Source organism: Seriola dumerili, unplaced genomic scaffold, assembly GCF_002260705.1.
Source record: "Seriola dumerili isolate Sdu_G_001 unplaced genomic scaffold, Sdu_1.0 BDQW01000161.1, whole genome shotgun sequence".
NCBI lineage: Eukaryota > Metazoa > Chordata > Actinopteri > Carangiformes > Carangidae > Seriola > Seriola dumerili.
The window spans coordinates 6339502-6363162 of record NW_019174416.1 but is presented as its reverse complement, the minus strand read 5'-3'; the positions used below and the strand labels follow the sequence as shown (position 1 = coordinate 6363162).

At 40.1% G+C, this 23661-nt stretch overlaps 1 protein-coding gene across 1 annotated transcript in view; it reads left to right on the top strand.

Moving 5' to 3' along the window:
• Positions 1–23661, top strand: part of LOC111226783 (X-linked interleukin-1 receptor accessory protein-like 2) — a 153696-nt gene that overhangs the window by 1165 nt on the left and 128870 nt on the right. The window contains exons 2-3 of the mRNA XM_022752094.1: positions 6717–6886; positions 8015–8118. Of these exons, the coding sequence (XP_022607815.1) occupies positions 6717–6886; positions 8015–8118 (274 nt within the window). The remainder of the gene's footprint in view (positions 1–6716; positions 6887–8014; positions 8119–23661) is intronic.

The window sequence follows — 23661 nt, the reverse complement described above, 5'->3', positions numbered from 1 at the left end:
GAACTTTTCATTTTCATTGGCCAGCTGCCAGTCACATGACTCACCAAGGTCTCATTGAACGTGAAAAACAGCATGTCATTTCTGTTATTACTGTAGCTTTGTCTTCGTCTGACAAAGACCAACCCTCCACACACACACACACACACACACACACACACACACAATCATCATCACTACTGTGCACAGATACACAGTCAAAGGATGTTTTTGATGCAGTTCTGGTATTAATAAACGTCGAAGGTGTCACTGAATCTGTGTGTGTGTTTGTCTGAGTGTGTTTGTAAGCGTGTGTGTTTTTCGTTTTTTTGTGAGTGAATACATTTCAGTCTATTTGGTAGCATTAGACAGAGGGCAGATTGTGGTCAACTCCATTTATTCAGCCTTGACACTTGCGCGTGAACGTACGTGTGTGTTTGTTTGTTTGAGCCTTTTATTGTGGCTGTTGGTTATATGTGTGTTTGTGTGCATGTTGTCCTGTGTGTGTGTGTGTCTGCGTTGTGCATGCTACAAGCCTCGTATGCTGATAGATGCTGTTGTAACTCCATAGCACTGAATGAAGGCCATAACCCACACATGCATTACCATATTCATACAGCTCACAGAATAGATTGCTTTGGTGTGTGTGTGTGTCCATGTATGTGTGTGTAGCATACATTCCCCTGGTTTTTGCTAGAGTGCAACTCATTTTGAAAATGGCAACCACACTGTGTTTCTGTTTCTCACGTTTCTCCTTGCTCCTTTACACACACACACACACACACACTCACTATGTCCTTTCACCAATATATGTGAAGGTCTATCTAAGCCTATTCTCATAAAATGTTTTTCAGAGAAAAGAAGTAACCATCAAGTCAGCTGTGCGCCAAAATTGAACATCAGCACAAACCACCGGGCCAAATGGCAGGTTCTCTTTCTCTCTCTCTCTCTCTCTCTCCCTCCCTCCCTCCCTCTTTCTCTCTCTTCCTCATCTCTCACCTTCTTTCCCTCATCTGTTTTTCTCCTTTTTTTCTCTCTCTCTTCTTGTCCCTCTCACTCTGGGTGTAAATTGCCCTGGAGTGGTGATAGACTTGTGTGTGTGCGTGTGTGTCTGTTTTGGGCTGTGTGCCGCTTTTCTGTGTGTATGTGTCTGACTGTATTCCTCTGTGTGTGTGTGTGTGTGTGTGTGTGCGTGCGTGCGTGCGTGCGTGCGTGCGTGCGTGCGTGCGTGCACCTTTGTGAATGTTGGGATCATTACCTGTGCCTGTGTGTGTGTGGGTCAGGTCAAGCTATTATTATGGCAGCAGCTGTAGTGGTATTGCAGGGGATTGTGGGAGGTGTGCAGACAGGCTAGAGGCTCTGAGGGGCTTTATGTTTGAGTGACAGGCCTGAACTAAATCTGCTGCACCCTGCACACACTACATAACTCACACTCCTCCAGGTATTAAACATGATAAAACGTATTGTGTGTGCTTATTAGTTTCAACGTCACTGTTAAGTTAAATTCATTTTATGCGGAGCCTTCAAGGAAATCCCCAACATATAAACATGTATACATAAAAAATTTTGGAATACTTGTAATACAACAAAGTAAGGATTCACCCCTCATGGAGGCATGACATCAGTTTTACTGTCTTATCGTCTTTACAGAACAAAATCCTCAGACTGAAGGAAGTTTGTTGCCTGGACCAGCAACATGAGCCAACTACTGTGGGTATAGCCCCACCTACTGAAACTCAAAGTTCATCATGCATTTCATGTTGTTGTTTGGATAGTTTTATTATTGTAAGGTTTTGTGTTTCTTTTTTTGGACCCACAAAGCAGAGCACAACACAACACAACAAACGTTGGTTCTTCACTGTAGACTGATTGTTTGAGCAGAGTTATAGGAGGTAGACTGGGGACAAACAAAACACATTAGGGAGGGCAAAACAGCAGGCAAAACAGTGGGAAGAAAGGATGACGGAGGCCTAATCCAAATACTTATGGAGTATGAATATACTTTTATGTTGTTGTTGTTTTATGTTTAAAAGACAAGACTGGTGAGGTCCTTTTAAAGGTCCCATATTGTATACAGTGAGACTTTGGCATTTATATTTAAAAGGCCCACACTGCAGGTTTAAAGTGCCTAAGGTTTACCATTTAGTTCAAGAGCATTTATGAAATGCTATCAATCACAACATGAGAAAATCCCTATGTCAAATCATGTCCCAGAGGTTTTACTATCTGTCGCTAGTATGAAATTCAGCACCATGGACAGCGACCCTGATTTGGCAAGCTGGTCAACACAGAGAGCTGGTCTTTGAGTTTCACATATGTTCACAGTACATATGCAACCGTCATCAGAGCACATGAAAAAGAGCTGTGTCTGTGCACTCAGCCTTTTTTCCTGGTGCCAGTCTTCCACACTGATGGAGCATTTTAGTGAGTCAGCAGGAGGTGACATTAGAAACTGAGGATGCACACGGGTGACACAGTTCCTCTCCATCACCACTTAGACCCGGGGTATTATTTCCAGTCGCAGTAATTCCAGCTTGGTTGTGTGTTTGAACAAGCTGGACATACCAGTTGTGGTTCATAACTCCCCTTCAGCACCTCCAGCTGCATGAACTATCATGAAAAAACATAGACATCATATAACAATGCACATAACAATCAATAGCTTTGACAGTTGTAACTCATTACTACATGCCAATCACATTGTGTAAAACATTAGAGTTTGTCTTTCAGACTCATTGTGGTTTGGTAACATTTTCAGTTGAAATCAAGAGAGAGACGCTGTATTTGACAGTTTCCTCTACAGAGCTGTTAAAGCTTTCGTCCTTTGCTATTAAACTTAGAGGTTTTACGTCCAATATTTAAAGTTAAATTTCCAGGAACTTACTTTAAAAAGTATGGACACTACAAAAAACCTCAAGTCTCAAGTTTTTGTGTCTTTTAGTTGCTGAAATCTTTAGTAAAACAATCTGTTTGACATAATTCCACTTGTATCAACAGGCTGAAGCAATCCACAGAGAGGAACAAAACTTTTTTATGTTTCTATTAAATTTTGTTTGCGTTAGAAACACTTTTCTTTTTACATATTACCTTTGTTTTTGGCAAAGTAATTCACTCACCTCAAAACATCGTTTGCTACATTCATATATTTGAATCTTCGGAGATATAAATCACAGAGATGAGAAGAAAAAAAAAATCAATTTTATTCTTTGTGTTTTCATTTTACTTTTGTACTTTTGTACTTTTTTTGATAAACCTTGATGACAAAATGGTATCAGCCAATGCGGGAAAAAAGAATATAACCCAGTATTTGGATTTGTGACTGTGTGTGTGACTGTGTGTGTGACTGTGTGTGTGTGTGTGTGTGTGTGTGTGTGTGTCTAAATGTGTATGTGTTGTGCCCAAAAACTCTACACTTTTCCAAACTCTGAAACTTTGCCATTTATCCAGGGTTATTTTCATTCTGCCGTTTGGGAGCATCCATATGCAGATAGAGTTGACGGGAATGATATATCTGCCCATGCTAACACCTCGCCCACACATTTAATATGTCTACAGACACACACAGCTGCAGTCCCCTGAACACACACACACCAACTCATGCACATACACTCACAGGCACAGATTAACACAAATGTACAAATATAGAAGCAGTGATGAATGAATTATTGGGAGTTTGCTTTGGTTATTACCTGCAGCTACATATTGGCCTTTAGTTTTAATGTGTTTCATTGTGTGTGTGTGTGTGTGTGTGTGTGTGTGTGTGTGTGTGTGTGTGTGTGTGTGTGTGTGTGTGTGTGAGACCTGTGTTCAACATTGTCTAAAACAAAAGGCATTAGTTCAGTAGACCAAACTAATGTGATTTTCTATTAATGTGATGCCTTGGGTGCATCTATCTGTGTGTGTGTGTGTGTGTGTGTGTGTGTGTGAGAGAGAGAGAGATTCTCAGTATTAGGTATTAGGTGTTGGATGAACTGCACCCACACCTTCAATTTGTATCAGCACATTCATTAACCACCACCAGGTCAGGCGGGCCTATTCATTACTTAATTTCTAAAACACACACACACACACACACACACACACACACCCACATTTCCAGTAACATTCAGGCCTGCTATTCTCTCTCGCAAACACATGCTAAAATATACACATACTGTGTTTTTATGACTGTGGTCCTCTGAATATCTGGCAACATTGTCAATGATTAAATGACTGGTGTTAAATATTGTGTTTGCAGTAAATCTGCTTAGGTGTGTGTGTGTGTGTGTGTGTGTACAGCGATACTAAATCTCCCCTGTATGACTTAATGCATATTGCTAAATCTATAAATGTAACCAATTAAGTGTGTGGCTGTAAATTTACACTGAGAACTCATGCAAATAAAGTCCTTAAATCTGAGCCAGTAACTTAACACAACACAAATTACACTCGGCATTTTATGGAGAGTCAAAACATGTTTACATTGCCTTACAGCGGTTGCCACGGTAACTATCCACATCCTGCGTTTGATGTCTGACCTAATGACGATGCCACAGTCTTTCAGCCAGGGGTTGGAGTTAGTCACACATGTGCAAGTCACAATGGGCTCATGTCTCAAGTTACTGTGGTGAGAATCAAGAAAGTCAAGTTGACAAGACAAGTCATTGCTCAGGTCCATCAAATCATAAGTCGTATGAAATTCCACCTTCAGTTCAGTTTAAGGACACCGTCATGAAAAGTTGAGTTTTATTTTCAGCACCTTTCTTTGTGGGTTTTGTAGTGACAGATGAAGCTGGATGTTTTGGAGGTGGTGTCATACCACTGTTCTCTTCTTACTGCCATAATTGATACATAGTCCTTGAATCCAACTTTCTTTTTTCAGGAGATAGAGCAGGTCGTCCACTAATCAGAAGGTCGGTGGTTCGATCCCCAGCTGCTGTTGAAGTGTCCTCGGGAGGGCTCCTGATGGCTGTTCCATCAGTGTATGAATGTGTGTGTGAACGTGGTTTGTAGTGTAAAGCGATAAGTGTTCAATGAGACTACAAAAGCGCTATAAGTGCAGTCCATCTATGACAGCTGCCTCTTGTGTGGGCGTCTGTCTGCTGCGTCCGAGTAGGTTGCCAGGTTTGTTTGCATTGCACCGGATCATGTTTCAAAAACAAAATGTCACTTCTCGATATCAACAGAAATGCTAGTTGTCATCAGATGTTTTCGGGTCTTCTGTCTCAGGTGGTGAATCCCAAGTCAAGGTCAAGTCTTTAATCACTGTTAGTCAAGAAAGTCTCGAGTCCTCAGCAGCAGCTTTTTATACCATTTGATTTTTACGTGATTTATTGAGATTTATCTGAGATCCTGACACAGCTGCGAGTTAGCGGTTTGTATTTCCATTTGACTGAGTTATGACCATGACTCACATGGTGTGACGTTTGTGGTAAATTGTGTCAATCAGGCGCCGGGGGAAAGAAGATGAATATTACAACAAAATTCAGACGCCTTTTATTTCTGTTCAGAGAACATTATTTGTTCATATCCAAATAATGTATTTGTGTTTATTTACATCCCTAATCCACACAGTGGTTATTGCCAGTAGTGCATAATAAACAAGGAAAAAGCAAATAATAATAAGGATGTGAGGTGGAGGAGGTATTTTTGGGGGAGATGACGAATCCACAGACTTTGTTGCTTCAAGGCAGAGGCTGTAATTCAGAGGGAAGGCCTTGTGGCAAGTGCTTGTGGACCGCAGTTAGAACACAGCACATCTGTGTGAGCCCCAGACCACGAGGAAAATACGAAGCCGGAGGAAAAAGAGACAGAGGGAAAGAAAAATAGAGAAGGAGAGGGAGAGTATGTGTAGGAGGAGGGAGGGTGGAAGTCCATTTGGGGCGAGCTCCTTGTCATTTTCCGTCCTGACCTCTATGTCTCACCAGCTCCTGCTTGTCTTTCATCTACAACTTGTTTTCTGTTCGTTCCAGTTGACCTGCTCTCACCCTGATATCCCCGCCACATAATTCCTCCTCCTCTTCTCTCTCTTTTCATTTGGTCTTGACCTCTTCATCTTCTTTTATTTCTCTGAATCTCTACTATTGCGCCTCTCTCGCTTTTTCTGCAATTACCGCTCTTTTTCTCTCCTTCAGTTTCATGCTGTGTACGGAGGGGAAAGCGATATATTTATAATTGAAAAGGCAAAAACGTGGTTGTAAGAATGGCATTAAAAGAAAGAAGATGAATCGAGATGAGCAACTCATGCAAGCGCCTTTTAAATCTGTCATTCCCGTTTATGTCTACAACATATATGAAAACACTTTGCCTCTGTATCACTTTTAATCTTCTTTATTGTCCCCTGCCCAGAAAGCACAAACACACTCTCAAATTCATATTCAATCTTTTATTGCCTTGAAAGTAAAGAACTCTATTGCCAAAGAAACAAGATAAAATGCACTTCCTGTCCATCACACTCTTCCTCTTTCATTTTCTCTCTCATACCCTCTCTTTAATTCTTTCTCCCTGTCAAGCATTTTTTCTTAACAGTATAAAAAATAGTTTTATATCTTATATAAAGTCTTATGTAAGTGTTTTTGATGATGTTTTCAATTCCTAACCTATTTGAGTTTCTAACCTCCATCAATGTTTGCCCCTCCCACCCCCCGCAGTTGAAAGCAGAGTTGTTTTTGTCTGTCCACTTTAATATAGGCTATATACTGTTTATCTGTCACCACACACCCACTATTTCTTTTTTCTGTCTGTTTCCTTCCTCCTCACAGTGGATGGATGTATAGACTGGTCAGTGGATCTGAAGGAGTACCATGTTTTGGCAGGCGAACCCGTCCGGGTCAAATGTGCCTTGTTCTACAGCTACATCAGAACAAACTACACCATGGCCACCAACGCCAAGCTGCGCCTCATCTGGTACAAGAACAAAGGAGATGCAGAGGTAAGACACTGTGAATTATATCTGATCAGGTCAGTATGTATGGATGTCCAGGACTGACAGTAATGAATTCACATAATCTTCACATATCTTTAGGTGGGCATCGTAGGACAAACTCACAGTAAAAAAGATTTACTTAAACTTTTATTTTTGAAATTGTTTCATATTTTAATTAGCAAAAAGTCAGGTTTTTAATTGTTTTTTTGTTTTTTTTTATTATTAGTATTTTAGTCTACAACCCTGTCTACAAAGTTTTTTAAAAAGTTGACATATTCCTCCTGAAACAAATTCTATTAGCTAACTATATACATTTGGACGTATTCATTTGAATCACCTGGGGCGTGAATCAGAGAGTGTTTTCCCTCTTCTTGATTTAACTTCCTTGTTGTGCATTCCCACCTACTCAGCTCCACCTGCAGTCCATATTTTGGGACGATGGTATCTATTAATAGCTTTTGTAAATTCTGTAAAAACACTTTCCAGATATTAAACCCTTATGGCTTAAAAATTTATAAATGAACTTGTTTCCAGTTTGAGATGCCTAGTCAACAGAAGCCTCATAGAAGATTTGCTACTTTGATTTGAAAATAAATACAAGCTTCAATGGACTCTACATTGGAATTTAGATTATATCATGACTTTAAATCACATCAAATATAAACTAAACAGAACATAAAGTGGCAGCTCTGCATGTTCATTTGAACTTTGTTTTCTTGAATCTGTCAGTCATTCAGTACAGCCAGTTGGCTTCTCACCAGGTTTTTAAAAATGAAGGTACAGTAGTCTGTTTGCTGGTTTATCTCATCTTATAACTGTCTTTACTTACTTTGCACTCATTTGTGTCTGGCTGAGTAATAGCTAATGCGCAGAAACTAGAGGGACTGATAAATCATACAGTGGTCCCATGTGCTGCAATAAAAAGTTGTCCCCCTTTTACCAGCATTGTGAATTATATAACCCACTGTGTATACATGTACATACTGTATATACAGCACCTGTCAAAAGTTGGGACACACTTTCCCATTCACTTGAACGGGAAAGTGTGTCCAAACTTTTGACTGGTGCTGTATGTGAATATTATATGCAAATGTGGTGTAATCTGCTGTGTAATTTTTGCATTACGTCCTATAGGAGCCCATCATTTTCTCAGGCCACAGGCTGAGTAAAGAAGACGACTCCATCTGGTTCCGATCTGCTGAAATGGAAGACAATGGATTCTACACCTGTGTTTTAAGGTAATCTTTGCACAAAACTACAAATAGGGCATTTGTGAGTTCGTTTTAATCACTAATTTGGTCCTGCCATGAATCAACCCTGAAGTAAAATGACTAACAACAGGGTTTGGGTACAACCTAGATTCTCTAAGGAAGCTCGATGCAGGATTATTTCTGGTCCAGCTGGGCGCATTGTTGATAACACTTTGTGAATATCACATAAACCCTGCTGCTCTCCAGAGATGGGAGCTAGGTCAAAGTACACTGAACAAAACACAGACTTTATTTTAGAGTTGCACTTCCAGCACCGGCACTCTGGCTTCATAAAACTAAATAAAAACTGTAACAAGTTTACCAACATGCAAACAAAATATTTTTGGCCCGACTCTGGCCGACAGCAGTGCTCCTGGAGTTGCCTCGGTATTGTTGATTTCATCATGGGGGCAACCTTGGAATAGATTTCTGACTCTGTGTGCTCTGTCTCGACCCAGGGGGCCCATTTACATTGCATGGGAGAAAAGCAGAAGTGTTTTTGGCGTTTGAATAAAAGGAATGTGAGGTTTTATTCAAAAGTGCTCGGTATCCACTTTGAGTAAAAAGAAAATGCTCCCTCAGTAATCAATATTTCAACAGACAAATGGCTGGTATTTCAAAAATATTACTATTTTATCATCAACATTTTGAGATTCACTATGAATGTCGGGTGCCCGCAGAGAGTTAATGTTCAAAAAGACATTGTGTCATTACTTTATTACGCCTGCTGAGGTCTGTTCATAATATCAAAGCCTTTCTCTTGTTTTCTATGTATTGCAGGTAAATGCGTGTGTGTCTCTGTGTGTGCTTATGATTGTTTGCTGCCAGTTTGGTAAATTGAAAAGTCCTGTGTGCTCCTTTAGGGATGAGCCTGTGAGTGTGTGTTAGTTGATACCACAGTGTTGGTGGTTGGTGGTTGGTGGTTGGTGGGGTGGGGTAGGTGGGGGGGGGGGGGGGGAGGGGGGGGGGGGGCGGAACAGCACTTACAGTCTTGTTTACCTGCAAGTAGACGGTGCGTGTGTGTGTGTGTACATGATGAACTGAATGAAACTTTTCCCTCTTGCAAACCTGTAAAAAAAGTAAAGATTTGGCTGGTAGTCAGCCAGTTCCCTTAGAGAAGAGGTCATCTTCATTTTTACTTTCAAGAAACCCTCTTATTATAACTGTTATTTTAATGTCAAAAATAATCTAAAAGAGAAATTTGAGATTTTATCGTTAATTTATGTCCTGGTCAATCTTTAATACTCATCAGATTCAAAGACAAGCATTTGAAATGAGTTGTGTAAAACTGAAGTTTAATCTGGTTATATAAGACGCTTGCTCTGTTTGCGCTGAGTCTGAGTGTGTTTGTGCATCGTCTGGAACGAAGCTGGCGAGTGCAAAGTTAGCATGACCAAAACTCAGAGTGGACATAATTATATCACAATTAATAGACTGAACTAAGACATTAACATTAACATTTGTCATAAGAACTCACAGCACTGATGTCTCTCAGAATGAAGACTTCATTTATTACTGCGTAGAAGTATTCAATGTTAACTTAATACCAAAACTTTTCCAGAACTCTTAATCAGTAATAATAATTGCCACACCCTTCATCATGTGATCTAGTTATAGAACTTCAGTGCTCATATATTAAACAATATGTCCGACAATATGAACACAATATTTAATGACAACTCAGTAAACTCTGCTGGTGCGGGTCATGAGATTCGAAAGCTTTTAAAAGGCTAGAGGCGTTTTTTTTTTTTTTTTTTTTTTCATTACGACCCTTCCTAAGGTCAACAATTATGTTCATGCTCAAATGAATTAAATTAATTAAGTCTTAACTATCTGCTATATCAGGGATAATGCCCAAAGAGTTGGGACTCCACTATAATTGAAATGATAGATTGATACAGAAGCAAAGAAGCACCCCACAAGAGGGAAAATATAGTTTGATTCCAAATCAGCCGCCATTATACTGTCCTCACCTGCCAGCCAGTCAGAACCGAGAATTATTCAGCGATCATGAAATGAAATAGCACGATCCTGTGGCTTAGACGTGTGAACATAACAACATCGCTCAAACGGAGTCCAGCCGCACAAGCAGTCACAAGATCCTTGAAATCATACAAATCACGCAGCCCACAGACTATTATTTCATTATAGGAAGAGAAAGCAAAACGGTACAATTATTACTCAAACATACTTTACTTCTGAGCACACGGTCTTCTCGTATAACATCTCTGGTGCATCTGCTGTTGGTTTTATATCTACGTGTAGTGGTTTATTTGTGGGTTGTTTACAGCCTGTCTGATCGTCTGGCCCCTTCTGTTTCCTGCCCAAACACCCTCTGTTGTGGTGATGTTCAAGCATCTCAACAGTTACTATTGGAGATATGTAGTACGTTGTTATAACTGATAGGAATAAGGGCCAAAACTATGAAAGTAAGATCCAAATTGTGATAAACCAGAATTTTTCTTTCTGCCTTGTGCCATGAGTCACTGTATCACATCTCCACTTGATACTGATCGTTTTCCTTCCCTGCATCTGATACCTTCAGCACCTTCTCTCTCTCCTGTTTCTTTCCCTTTGCTTTCTACCTTTCCCCCATCACCCTCTCCCACCTACTCCTTCGTCTTCTCCCACACCTAATCTGCTCTCTCTTCAGCTCACCAGCTGCCTCCATCCCTGTACTTCCCCTCCTGCTTCACCTCCTGTTTTTCTTCTCTCTGCATCCTGCTCCTGTTCGAGCTTACTCCTGCTCTCTCTCTCTCTCTCTCTCTCGCTCTCTCTCTCTCCTCCTGTCCTCCTGTTTCTCCCTGGCTGCACCCGATTCACCCCCCTTCATCTCCCTCCCCCTCCCCCTCCTCTGCTCTCATCCCACCTCCTTTTCCTGTAAGAGCTTGACACCTATCCTCCTTAATAGGCTCTCTCTCCCTCTCTCTCTCTCTTTCTGTCTTTCCCTCGTTCTCTCAGCATGACAACCTAATTAGGGCTTGGTGTCTGTCATTGTCTCAGGGTCTCTTATTAACACACACACACACACACACACACACACACACACACACACACATGTAGAGGCACAGCACCTCCTATCCAAGTGGAGAGCTACCAACTGGATTATATTATATTACTAGAAGGCTGTATCTAGAATGTGTTACAATGCACAGACAAAGCCACAGGGAGAATATACTGTTAAATGTATTCATTGCCCTCGGTCTGATGCATATTGTTGTTGCTATTGTAAGGAAACTGCCATATAAAGATAAAAGTCACTTTTTTTCTGGATTAATTTCACAATTCCACCTGACACTCAGTTCTGACCGGCATCAGGTGAAGTCAGGTTTATGCAGGGACAATAAAAAACATCAGATTAATCTCAGTTGCAGCCTCAATCCGCCTGAGATAGATAAAATGGGTGTAATCTGTTATAAAAATGTTACCAAGTACAGCTTGATATTTCATTTATCTCCATATGCTGCCAAGGCCTGACGGTGAATCTCCTCTCCAAGATGTCAAGTGTACAGGAATTGGTGTGATGCTTCAGTTTGACACTCAAACTGCTTACGCATTTTGCAAATGACTAAAAATGGTTTGCCTCAGTAACAGTGAATTACATATATTGGATAGTGGAACAACAATGTCAAGAAAACCAAGGAAGCAGGTATCTTAAATCTGTCTCACTGTGTCACTGTTCTTACACAGGCACAACCCTGTCTCCGTAAAATGACATTTCTATACAACTAAACTGCAACAGCAAATATGTTTTGTGGGAAAGGTAACTGTGCCCAGATTATGTTTTCTATTAGACACTCACAGCACTTGGCGAAGGTTAGGGAAGATCATGCTCCGGTTTAATACAGAAAAAAGTTAATTAACATTTAACTAAAACCACCATCTTCCCCTAACCTTAACCTTAACCATAAGTATTTTTGTGGCCAAAACCCTCACGCAGCTCTCAGGATGTGCACCACGGTCTCTGGTGTGACAGTCGTGTGCCTTGTACCACCACCTACCCCGACCACCTTCTGGTGACTCTGGTGCCATTAATAAATCTAACACTTGCGTGGAGCTGGAGGCTTTCAGGAGAGCGGAGGCAGCTGGCCACTGTCCTCCACGTAGATTATAAAAGTATATTATAATTATTGTTATAAAAGCCTGGCACTCTGGAGGCTCCTTCGTCCCCTGCACCACGTTGTCTTCAGTTAGAGTTTTAATTTTCTTTCTGATTAATGAATTTAGTATTTATTTTGTTAGTACAGTGCTAGTTCGATCTGCCAGCCTTATCTTCGTTAAGCAAAAACTAATTTCTGTTAAATAAAACTCATTTGTTTTAGTTAAATCCATGCGTGTCTTCCCTTATTTGCTAGGATCTCAGAGCCAGGCCATAACATCTTTCATTCAAAAAGAAAAAAAATCATTGTCTCTGAACATAATCCAGCCAGTGATTACATTTTGAAGTGTAATTTCTAGGTTGATAGACGGGTTTCCAAACAACGTCTTTGTAGCGTGTAGAAAACAAACTAGAATGACTGAGAGCTTTTTGGAGCTCAACACGAAAGGTTGTTTTAGTATTTAACTGCTCGATTTGCAAAGTCATTCTTGGAAAATGTTCAATATCACAGGAAGAAAACAGACACTGACACAATTTGTTATGAGGAAAGTTTTTATTAATTCATTTCATTATTTTTGCCAATATGAAAGCCATCTACAGTATATTAGTCTCCATCCTCTGCTGTGCATTCACTTACCCTGTTACTCTGTCCATCCATCCATCTATCCATCCATCCATGCATCAGTCCATCAGTCCATCAGTCCACCTGTCCACGCCTTTTTCTTGTCAGGGTGATAGATGTGTGTGTGCTGAGATGTCTATATCTTCTCTAGTAAATTAACAAACTGTGACAGACAGGGCCAAGGGGAAAATGATGAGCTTTTTTTACAGACCTTTCTTTTCTACTCCTTCTCTAGTTTCCTTTTTGACTTATTTTTATTGCTTTGTCCTTACTTTGTCCCTCTCTGGCTTCCCTCTTGGTTTAATTCAGTGTGTTTGTCCACAAATTCCATTATTATAGGCTTTTCAATGTGTATGACCTCAACTAAGTCCAAGAAACAAAGCTGCATTGAAAGAATGAGGAACTTCTGCTGATTGGGAACCGATGTTTTTGAATGCCGGTGTGGTGTCAGGCAAGTTTACAGCAGGGTCACTTCTTTCTTTGCTGTTGTGTCCAAACATTCCTGCCTGTCGAAATGCGATAGGATCCTCTCATGAGTTCACACAAGAGCTATTGCTATGAAGGAAAACAAACTATCATGAGAACTACTTGTTTTTTTCATCGTGTTTCTAGGGTGAAAAATCTTAAGTTGAACTCTCAGATACATGATAGAACTCAGTTGGCTCAAGGCACAATGATTAGTGGACCTTTTTGTGACATCTACAAAAAGACCCAAGCTTCTTTGATTCATGCAGCACACCCTGGGTCTGCCCCAAGTTTTGTAGCTGCTGGTAAATGATATGTCCGTCTCTCTCTGAGGTCACCGCCAAATGCCTGAAGCCCTCACACATCCTGCCTTCACTTTGTTGTAACCAAGAAAATCAGTCTAAATAAAAGAAAAATATAAGCCGCTGTGTCTTTGGTGAACTTAACGGGTGTTGAGAGCTGCTTGAAAACATCAACACATTTGATGTTGTTTATAGATTTCTATTTCCTAGACAAAAATCTGAAATATGGTTTCAGACAACTGCCAACACATCCAGTTTGTTTAGTGATTCAAATGTGGTGCTATGCTTATTGACAACTGTTTCTCCCAGTTAGAGGAAGAATCAACCAATCAGAGGTTAATTGAGTGGGAGCATCATCTTCCTACATAGCCGACTATCAATCTAGCTACAATCCTGAAAAATGGAGGCAGAAAAAATGGCCACAAAATGGTGAGAAGCATGGTCAAAGGTTGCTCTAAGTGTACTTACAGAAATAACTCTCAATTTCTGGCCACAGCAGGCAGTAAAGTAAAGGCTTTAAAAACCTAGCTGGTGAACATAGTGGAGTATTTAACAGCTAAAGAGCCAGACATTTCCCTCAGGAGTTGGTAGAGACCAAAACAGAGCTAAAAGCAGAGTGGATATTGGACTTACATTTATCGAGTGGCCACAAACACAACTCCAACTGAATGCTGATGTTGCTCCGTGACTGCTGGATGTGTAAATAAGCAATTGTTTGCTAACACAATGTTCACAACCTGATGATCATATAATGGAGCAGGCTCCAATCACAGCTTGCCTTCTTTTAAAACATAATGATCTTGGATGATTTTCAATGGAAAACATTGGTTAAACCATTCTGGCTTGTTTATTTTTGTGTAGTAGATGTAAAAATTAGTCTTTCATCTTCTTTCAATGATTTTCTGTGGGATACCATGCTCCAGGGAATATTGCTGCCCTTCCCACCCCTGCAGTTGTAACATGCTTCATTTTATATGTAATTTGGGGAGCTGTCTGTTTGCCTGTTGATTTTGAAAACACTGAAGATCCCCTGTGTCTATTGTAGTTTGTGGGTTTGTATGAGCTGGAAAGGGAGTACAACCTGGAGAGACCATTATAAAACCAAAGGTGAACAAGCATTAAAGGTGGAGTGACATTCCTTCTCGAGAGACCATAAGTGGAAAATAACATTGTGTGAGACACGGGGCACAGAAAAAGAGAGATGTGCACAGGGAGAAGGTGAAAAGAAATGAAAGCAGGTGGGTGGGAAAGAGAGGAAAAGAAAGGAGGGGGTAAAGAGAGACTCAAGGAGAAAGTAGTTAAATTGGAGGGATGGGGAGAAAGGGTAAATAGATGGAGAGAAAAACAGAGGGAGGCTCCAGAGAACACTGCATTGTACATAAGGAGGGAAAGGTAGAGCGAGATGGAGGAATGAGTGGAGGAGAAAAGAAAAGCAAAAATCCATTTTCTCTGCAGGTGTAAGGACCTCAGTAGGGGGAGAGGGCATGCTGCGACTGCCCAAGACCCTCTATACACCCACTATGATTAGGACACCAGTACAACTACACACACACACACATATCACTTAGAAAGAAATTGATACACACAGTGAGAGGTCTCAGTTTACTTTTGAGGCTGTAACGCTGCGAGAAAGAGTTTGCACCAAACCTCTATCCTGCAACACTCGACTTTTTGTGAGACTTGGGTAGAAAAGGAATCAAAAAGTAGACACACACACACACACACACACACACACACACACACACACACACACACACACACAGACAGAGGAGGACAAAGAATGTGAAAGACAGAGGACAAAGTGATAGAGAGAAGGACTCTGAGAGAACAAAATAATGAGTGTTAGATTGTGAACAAGGTAGCGTGAGATGAGAGATTTCATGCCTCTGGCTTTGCCTTCACTTCAACACATTGTATTAGATGGAGATATAACTTGTTTTCTGTGTGGGAAAATGAGTGACTGGCTGGCCCTCTGGGATAGTGGGTCTGTGAAATGATTGGCTGGCTGGTCGATTGGGCGGTGGTTGTTTCATTTGGTAACATTTTGGCAGGATGATTAGCTTTGTAGGGTCGGTGGCTGGTAGGTTTGTTGGCAGGGTGGCAGCACCCATGGTGGAATGGGTGTTGAGGTGGATAGGTGTCTGGCTGTTTGACTACATGGTTAACTGTTTGATTGGTTGTTGGGCCGGTTGGTTTGGCTGGCCATCTCAGCTGTGTTTATGAAGCAGGTTTACTGGCTGCTTGACTGTCTGGCTCATTGACTGGGTTGGCGGTAAGGCTGTCACCATCAGAAAAACAACAACATCAAGTGTTTGTTAAAATGTTTTAAAATGGCCCAGGGACTTTTCCAGGGGCTCAGGAACCATTTCAGGAACTCAGGAACCTTACCCATATTTTCCATGGTGGGATCCAAAGTGACATGAAACTTTTTGTTCTTGTATGAATAATAATCGCCTTCTCTAAAGCAAAGGCCTAAGTAGTGGACCATATTTTATACCTCTTTGTAAAACACTTGGAGAGGAGTTTAGGGTGGATGGCCGGGATCACAGTTTCCTTCATGTCTCCGACCATCAGTCAGTCTTGATTTCTCTTAATCATGGCTACAATCTCTGTCAAACCCTTCACCAAGTAGTTTTAATTGCCTAAACATAACCGAACCTTAACCATAGAGATAGCAGGTCAGAAAACGCTCATATGTGTAATTTTAGAAATAACTGACAACCAACCAGTTTACTGCTTAGGTATGACAAATTCTTTATAGATGGCTTGATGGATAATTGGGTAGTTGGCTATACAAAATAAACTGCAGTTTATCTACTGAAATTTCAACATCATTATTTCACCTCACATTACTTGAAGCAGTGCCACCTATTTACGGTTGTTGATGAAGTCAAATGAAAGACTGAATTCTCATTTCCCATTATTTCTGTGTATGCCCCTCTGTTTCACTCTCAGCTATTCCCCTGTGATATTTCTAGTAAGCCGAACCACCTGTCTCTCTTTGCATTAGAGGATAAATCTACTCTCTGTGGACACTCTCACACAAGAAACGCTCACATAGTTGTCACAAGGGTGTTTTCTAATGCCAGCCAACTGTTTAACCTTTCTCTTCATCAGATTAACAGACTGGGAGCAGGAGATAAAGACAGCAAGTGGAAAGAAGAGACAAAGAGAGAGACAGAGAGAGAGTGAGTGGAAGAGAAACTGACAATGGCAGTAAGAGAGTAAAACAGAGAGTATGAGAGAGTGGAATAGGAGCAGAGAAGGAGAGAGCAGTCATTTGAAGTTTCTTTGGCAGTCCTCTATGACTTGGCAGCCATTGAGTCGGTACCACGCTCTTGCCAATGTGGGCCAACATGTGCCAGTGCATGCCAACTTCAGCCAATGCCTGCTGCCCCTCAGTCTTTTGAAAAAAAAAAGAGAAAAAAGAAGAAAAGGAGGCCTTGCTTCTGACACTTTGATGTTCAAGGGGTTTTAAGGTGTTCTGAAATGTGATCTGACTTGGTGGAGATATGGAGGAAAGGACAATGATAGAGGAGAAAGGAGGGCAGAGGAGGAAGTGTGAAAACCAAGCAACCTGTGTGTCAGAGAGGTCTTGTGTCCAAAAGACTGCTCCATAAAGCCAAGGTGGTAGTTTGATCCTCACAACATCCATAGCCCTTAAGTGTCCTGAATGAAGATATGAATCAGCCCTTGAAGTAGAATATAATTACCTTAAAATTGTAATGCTCGGTCACTGATTGTGGCCCAGTGGTATTCTACATTTGTCTGAAATGGCTAACAAAAAAGGTACAATCCAAAACTTCAAGAATTAATGCCACAACACAAGTGTTTCAAGGGTCACAAGTGCATAGGAAATTACATGTTTTTTTGATAAAGAAATAGAGAGATGGATAGAAAGTCCATATCAGGTGAGTATGTACTTTCGGAAGAGGAAGGTCTTCAGGTCATCTTTCATGACAGAGAGGGATTCAGCTTACTGAATCAAGTTCTTGCAGTGACGATAAGTCAAGTCGTCATTCATTTGTAAAACAATCGATGAGAAGGTTAATAAACCTCAATGAAAAAGTTCAGGTAGTCAGGTGTCATGCATTAGTGGCTTGAACACAAGGTTAGCAGAAAAGTTTGAGATTTTGATGAGATGAGATTTTGCCAGTCGAAGACCAGATGTGCCGCAGCATTTTGGACCATTTGCAGATGTTTTAGTGTGCACACTGGCGGCCCTGACATAAGGGTGTTACAGTTGTCAAGGGAAGAGGTCATCAGTGCTTGTCTAACAAGTTGAGCAGCCTACTCAATCAGATAAGAGCTGATCATTTTGATGTTATATTGTGAGAAGCTACACGACTAAGTGACAGGTATAGTATGCTCAGTGAAACTTAGTTGGTCATCAGTCACAATGCACAGATTTCTTGCAGACTTTGTTGTTGAGAGCGAGGTGAAGATTGAGTTGAGGGTGGCGTTCCATCATATGAGGCATGCTGAGATCTCTGCGGAGACAGTACGGTCATCTGGCCGGAAGAACAGATAGCGCTGGGTATCATCAGCATAGCAATGGCAAAATTATGTGAGCTGATAATCAGAGGGAGATGGTGTATATCGAGAAGAGATGTAGATGAAGAATTTATCCCTCTCAGTGCCCCAGTGGAAAATAAGTGATGTTTGGACTAATTTCCTTGCCGTGCCACTTCTTTGTCTTTAGAGACCTTACCCTCTGCTACTGTTGAGTAGTTTGTACTTCTGCGACTATTTTGTGCAATTATAATTATATTATTAATTCTTAATGCTCCGGGTATATCTGGCCATCAACCCTTTGGTGAAGAGGCCATGAGCCTGCAAGCAATACTGCAATTGCTGCTTACAGTTTTGGCATGATTTTTTTAAATGACAGCATTCAGAGAACCAACACTGTTCAGTGGTTTGTATTCAACAATAATAAAATGCTTAAACAACAAGGCAAAGAGAAGGCTAGGCTCACTCCAAAAAACAAGACTGACACCAGCAAGCCTCGGTGGACAGGTTTAAATATACCTGACCCTCTGGACAATTCTCTAAAACTCTGGTATACTCACTTTGTATAATATCTGTGTGGCTACTACAGCATGGTAAAGAGTAGAATAGTAGAGTAGAGTGGAAGAAAGATATTGGTTTGGTTCAGTTTAAGATTAAGGTTGAGGAAAGATTGTGGTCATGCTTAATAAAAAAAAAAGAAAATGTTAACTGAAGGTCTTTGACAGGATGCAGCCTATGGTAACCTGCTCAAAAGTCTGATGCACTGTACCCCTGTCCACACCATTACTTTCTACCTCACTACATAAAGGGCAACCCACAAATTTTGAAGTGCTGAATCATTCAATACAGATGAGACTTCTGGTAATACTGCACTGTTTTATGATGCTTTTGCTAATATTTCAAAATGCTGAGGATATTTTGGACATTTTTAGGCATCAACCCTTTGGTAAAGGCTGTATGAAGACTGTCAACATTAAATGTGCCATACTGTTCACTGTAGTGTCTTTAATAGTAATAACGGGCCAAAGAGGCCAAAGAGCCTCTGAGGTCAGCAAGTTTTTTCATATGCAAACAGCAAATAGCACCATCAAAATGATCCTATTCTAGCTATATGAATACATTGCCCCTCTTCACTTGTGTCAGTCATTTAACCTTGAATGACTTATGCCTGGGACACTTGGTAAAGGCAACACTATAGTGGCAGGTATGACAGAAATCCAGCAGTACTCTGAGTTCCAAAGACCAGAGCTGAAACCCATCAGTCAAATAAGTTTTTATTTTAATTTCAGTTTCTGCAGAGCCCAGCATGCTGTCTTAAGTTGCCAATCAGCTTAATGATTTATAGGAAGAATAAAAATTGTATTTTACCTTCTATTTAACACAGCTTTAATTAACACTATAGTTCTGTGTGTGGGACTGACATTGTTGCATTTAATGAGCTAAATCAATATGAATGAAATTACTGATTTTGGGAAATTGTATTTATAGTGTTGAGACATAATCAGTCAAATGTGTAAAAGACCAACATTTTGAGGTTGTGTACCACTACGCAGCTCAATGATCACTCTGATTGACATGAACAAACTGCTTTGAAGTTCAGTGGAGTCCACATTACAACACAAAAACATATGCACATAAATCACATAAATGTAAGAATAAGTAAATGAACTTAAACCATCCAACACAGGCATAAATTTACAGAAGACCAAGCCTGCACAGCAACTTAATTTTAAATACAAGCCTTGGGGTAAATACACTCAGTACTGAATACAAATGATGCACAAACACACACACACACGCACACACATTCAGTGGTGTCACCTTGGCCAGGTGAGTCCAGACACAGTTTTCTTCACAGATGCATTTGGCTTCCATGCTGTGTAACCCAAGCTAAACCTCACACTACATGTTTTTTTACATCTTCACTCATGCATAACCAAGGATAAATATAGGTAGTTGTCCATTTGATGCCAAACATTAATTATGTTCCAATTTTCCACTTTTCAAAGTGGACAAGTGCCCCGGGATCCCAGATCCTCAGGAGGCCTGGAAGGCTCCGAATTCACTGTGTGGCAATTTGTGGTAATTTAATTAATGGCAATTTGTTTGATCATAGTGTATGCACAACTAAAAGACAGTCATTGAACTGATGGAGGCCTTGTACCTGCAATATTGCCTCATCTTGAGACATAATCTTGAGTCTTGAGTAAAAAAATATTCTATGCTAATCTACTACTTTCCTGCTTAGTTGTATTAGTGTACAATGTGCTTACATGGTGCAGTTTACTAAAAAAAAAAAAAGAAAATTATATATATTCACATGCGAGTGGCAGGAACACAGGGGCCAATAGAGTCTTACAGCTCTTTTTTGCTTTGGGTGCCCAGTTGTGGGTTAATTTGTCTTGACAAAACCCTTCTCATCAAACACTTACTTACTGACAGTGGTATACAACATGAACACAGAGACTATTAATTCTTGCATATTGTTTTTACATATTTCTGTATTTCTATGACTTTAGTATTTAAAAAGGATATAGGACACTTGGGGAGTTGGTAAAACAATTTGGAGAAATGAAGATGGTCGAAACACCTGGCATTTCCATAATGAATGGAAACGCTTCTATCTACTCAAATCAGGCTACTGGTTTCTTTTATTTGCACGACACAAACAGTCATATAAAAATGTAAAAAGAGATTAAAAAAGTAAAGTGTCAATTAAAGACTGGTGCCATAGGTTTGACAATTCTCAGCTTACCTACATACGTCCAGTTTATCCAGAGCAATTGTCCATTACTATTAAAAATGAAATTTAAAATTAAATATGTTTGCAGTAGTCATACAATTCAGTAAAATTAAATAAAATTTAGGCAGTAGTGTCACAGACAGAACAGCAGGGACCACACTGACCTCAGCCCCACAAGCCCAGACCCTGTCTCCTTCAAGAAACGCTCCTGTGGCCAATCAGTTCAGTTTACGACAGGTGGACTCCAGTCAACTTCTACATACATCACAAAGATAATTAAAGCAAACAGGATACACCTGCCACAATAAATGATATATTTCAATAATTGTTTTTTAATTTCCACTTTGTCATTATTGGTAACTAAGTGTAGCTTGATGAGCAAAAAATATTAAATCTACAACACAATAAAGTGAAAGGATCTGACTACTTTCTGAAGTCACTGTAACTGCTCTTAGTGATGCAGAGCATTAATGAAAGTTTATTGGTAAATGACATGACCATTTAATGTTATGGTCAGGATAGCATACTGTTAGTTTTTAGTATAGGTGGCTACAGGTGGAATTGAATACCATACTGTGGCAGAGTTTGCTTTCCAAGTTTTGCTGACCCCAAAAAGGCCTATGAAAGCATTTATGATAAGTTATGAAAGTTGTAATACGTCTCTTTTTCAGCACATTGGAGTTAGTTGTGTGTTTTAGGATCATCTAGACTGGTTTGGTGTTTGTCTAGTTGTTCAACCAGTTTTTATACAGAAAAATCAATCTGGGAAAACCAAAAAAACAAACATTATGTTCCTGTTTTTCCAGCTGATCGACATGTCTTCATTGTGTTTCTCTTCTGATATACAGTATACAAAATGTGTGTACATAGTGAGTGTAGATGAAGTGATCACTCTGGTATAAGCTGTCCACTGAGACAAAGGTTAGGTTGTTGCTTATCAGTAGTGGCACATATTGATCTGTTCCTCAGAGGCTGAGGTTGCTGACCTTATGCATACAGGAATATTAGCACTCAAATGTAACACACACACACACACACACACACACACACACACACACACACACAGACATTCATGCTTTCACTTTTATACAGTATAAAAACACTTGGCCAAAAATGGAAGAGAGCATGAATGATAGCTTTGCTTATGCACAACACACAGACATACAATACCCAACAAATGCACATGCACATATGCACATGCACAGTGCAACACTGACACAACATGGATCAAACATTAAGTTGAATGGTTGCTACCTTGAACAATTTTCATGTGTCAGTGAGTTGACACAGACTAGTATGTCTGTCTGAGAGTATGTGTGTGTGTGTTGTTTGATTTGTGTGTGTATTCTCTTTAGTAACTTTAATTATCAAAAGAGCGCAATTATTTTTTAATGAGGTTCAAATTCATTTTGATGCAATTTAGTTGTTTTTTAATCAAAAAAGACTTAAAAGGACCTAAAGACTTTTGTAATCTTCATAAAATGACTCAGAGTTGCACCCACTGTTGTAATGAATGAATGTCTCCAGTAACTTAAAAATAGTAAATGCAATGCTGAAAAACCTCAAGTCATTTATAATATAATTAAAATTCACTGATAAAAGCATATTCATTGCTGCCATTTGGTGTAAAATGCCTGAATTAAACACTGAAAAAAGCTCTGCACAAGCAGCATTTGTGACCTTATTAATGTAACATACAGCCTGTTGTTGTTGGCCTAATACATGCATCCATATACTGTATATAAGCATTTGTGTTCAGCAGTGGCAAACCATGAGTATTACCGCTGTGCCACAGGCATAAAGCTATAAAAGCTTAAACTTTTGTCAGTATTGACATTCTACACATTGTCAGCTAAGATAGTTTCCCTACATTTCAACTGTTCAGTTAATTTTATAGAAACCATGAGTACAAAAGTATAATTCATTCATATTTACCAGCATCGTAAACCAGCAAACCACTTCAATGGTGGTGACTCCCTACCGTTGAAGTGGATGTGAATTCCGGTTGTCTATCTATTCCTAAATTATTTATATTCCTTCAGTCTATAAGTGTCCACTGTCTATTGCAGACTGTCCTATCACTTTGTCATCTGTGATGTGACTGCTGTTTAACTGACTAAAGTGGCTGTTCTGCTAGCTTCAACCCCTGGACAGAAAAAGGTAAACCTCTGCAAGATAGCTCTGGCCTTTGGTAAGGCCTAGGGCAGTGATTTTTGGTCCCACCCACTATTTATCAAAATGTGATTGGTTAATTCACCTGCCACTTTCTAAACAAACACATGTGGCTATGGTGGCTTCAGGGCGTTCTGTTCCAATTATGAAGTCCTATCCAATGAGTGAGCCAGCTAACATTTTCTCTGGCTCGGCAGCAAAAAAAAAAAAAATTGGATGATGATTGGATAACTCTCTTTTCATGGTTTTAGGAAAGTAACTTTTCGTTTCTGATGTAAACTTGATAGAAAATGAGTCTAGATTTAGAATTAGAAGAAAATAATTATTAAATGAAAGCGATTAAATGTAACATTTAAAATGCTGATGTGTATAGCCTTCTCTGAAGGCATAGAATGCCCTGAGGGTCCCACCACTGGTGTTCAGTTACTTGCATGCACAGAAATGTGTACGTGCTTGTGTGTGTGAATGTCTCAGCAGGCGCAGGTGTCCGCGCTCTCTCTCTCTGCCTGTTAGTTAGATTGATAGTCAAATTAATCTGCAGCTCCATCCAGGTATAAACACGCTGCCTGCTGGCCAGGATACATCCCCCTCTATTAGCGCCATAATTCAACGCACC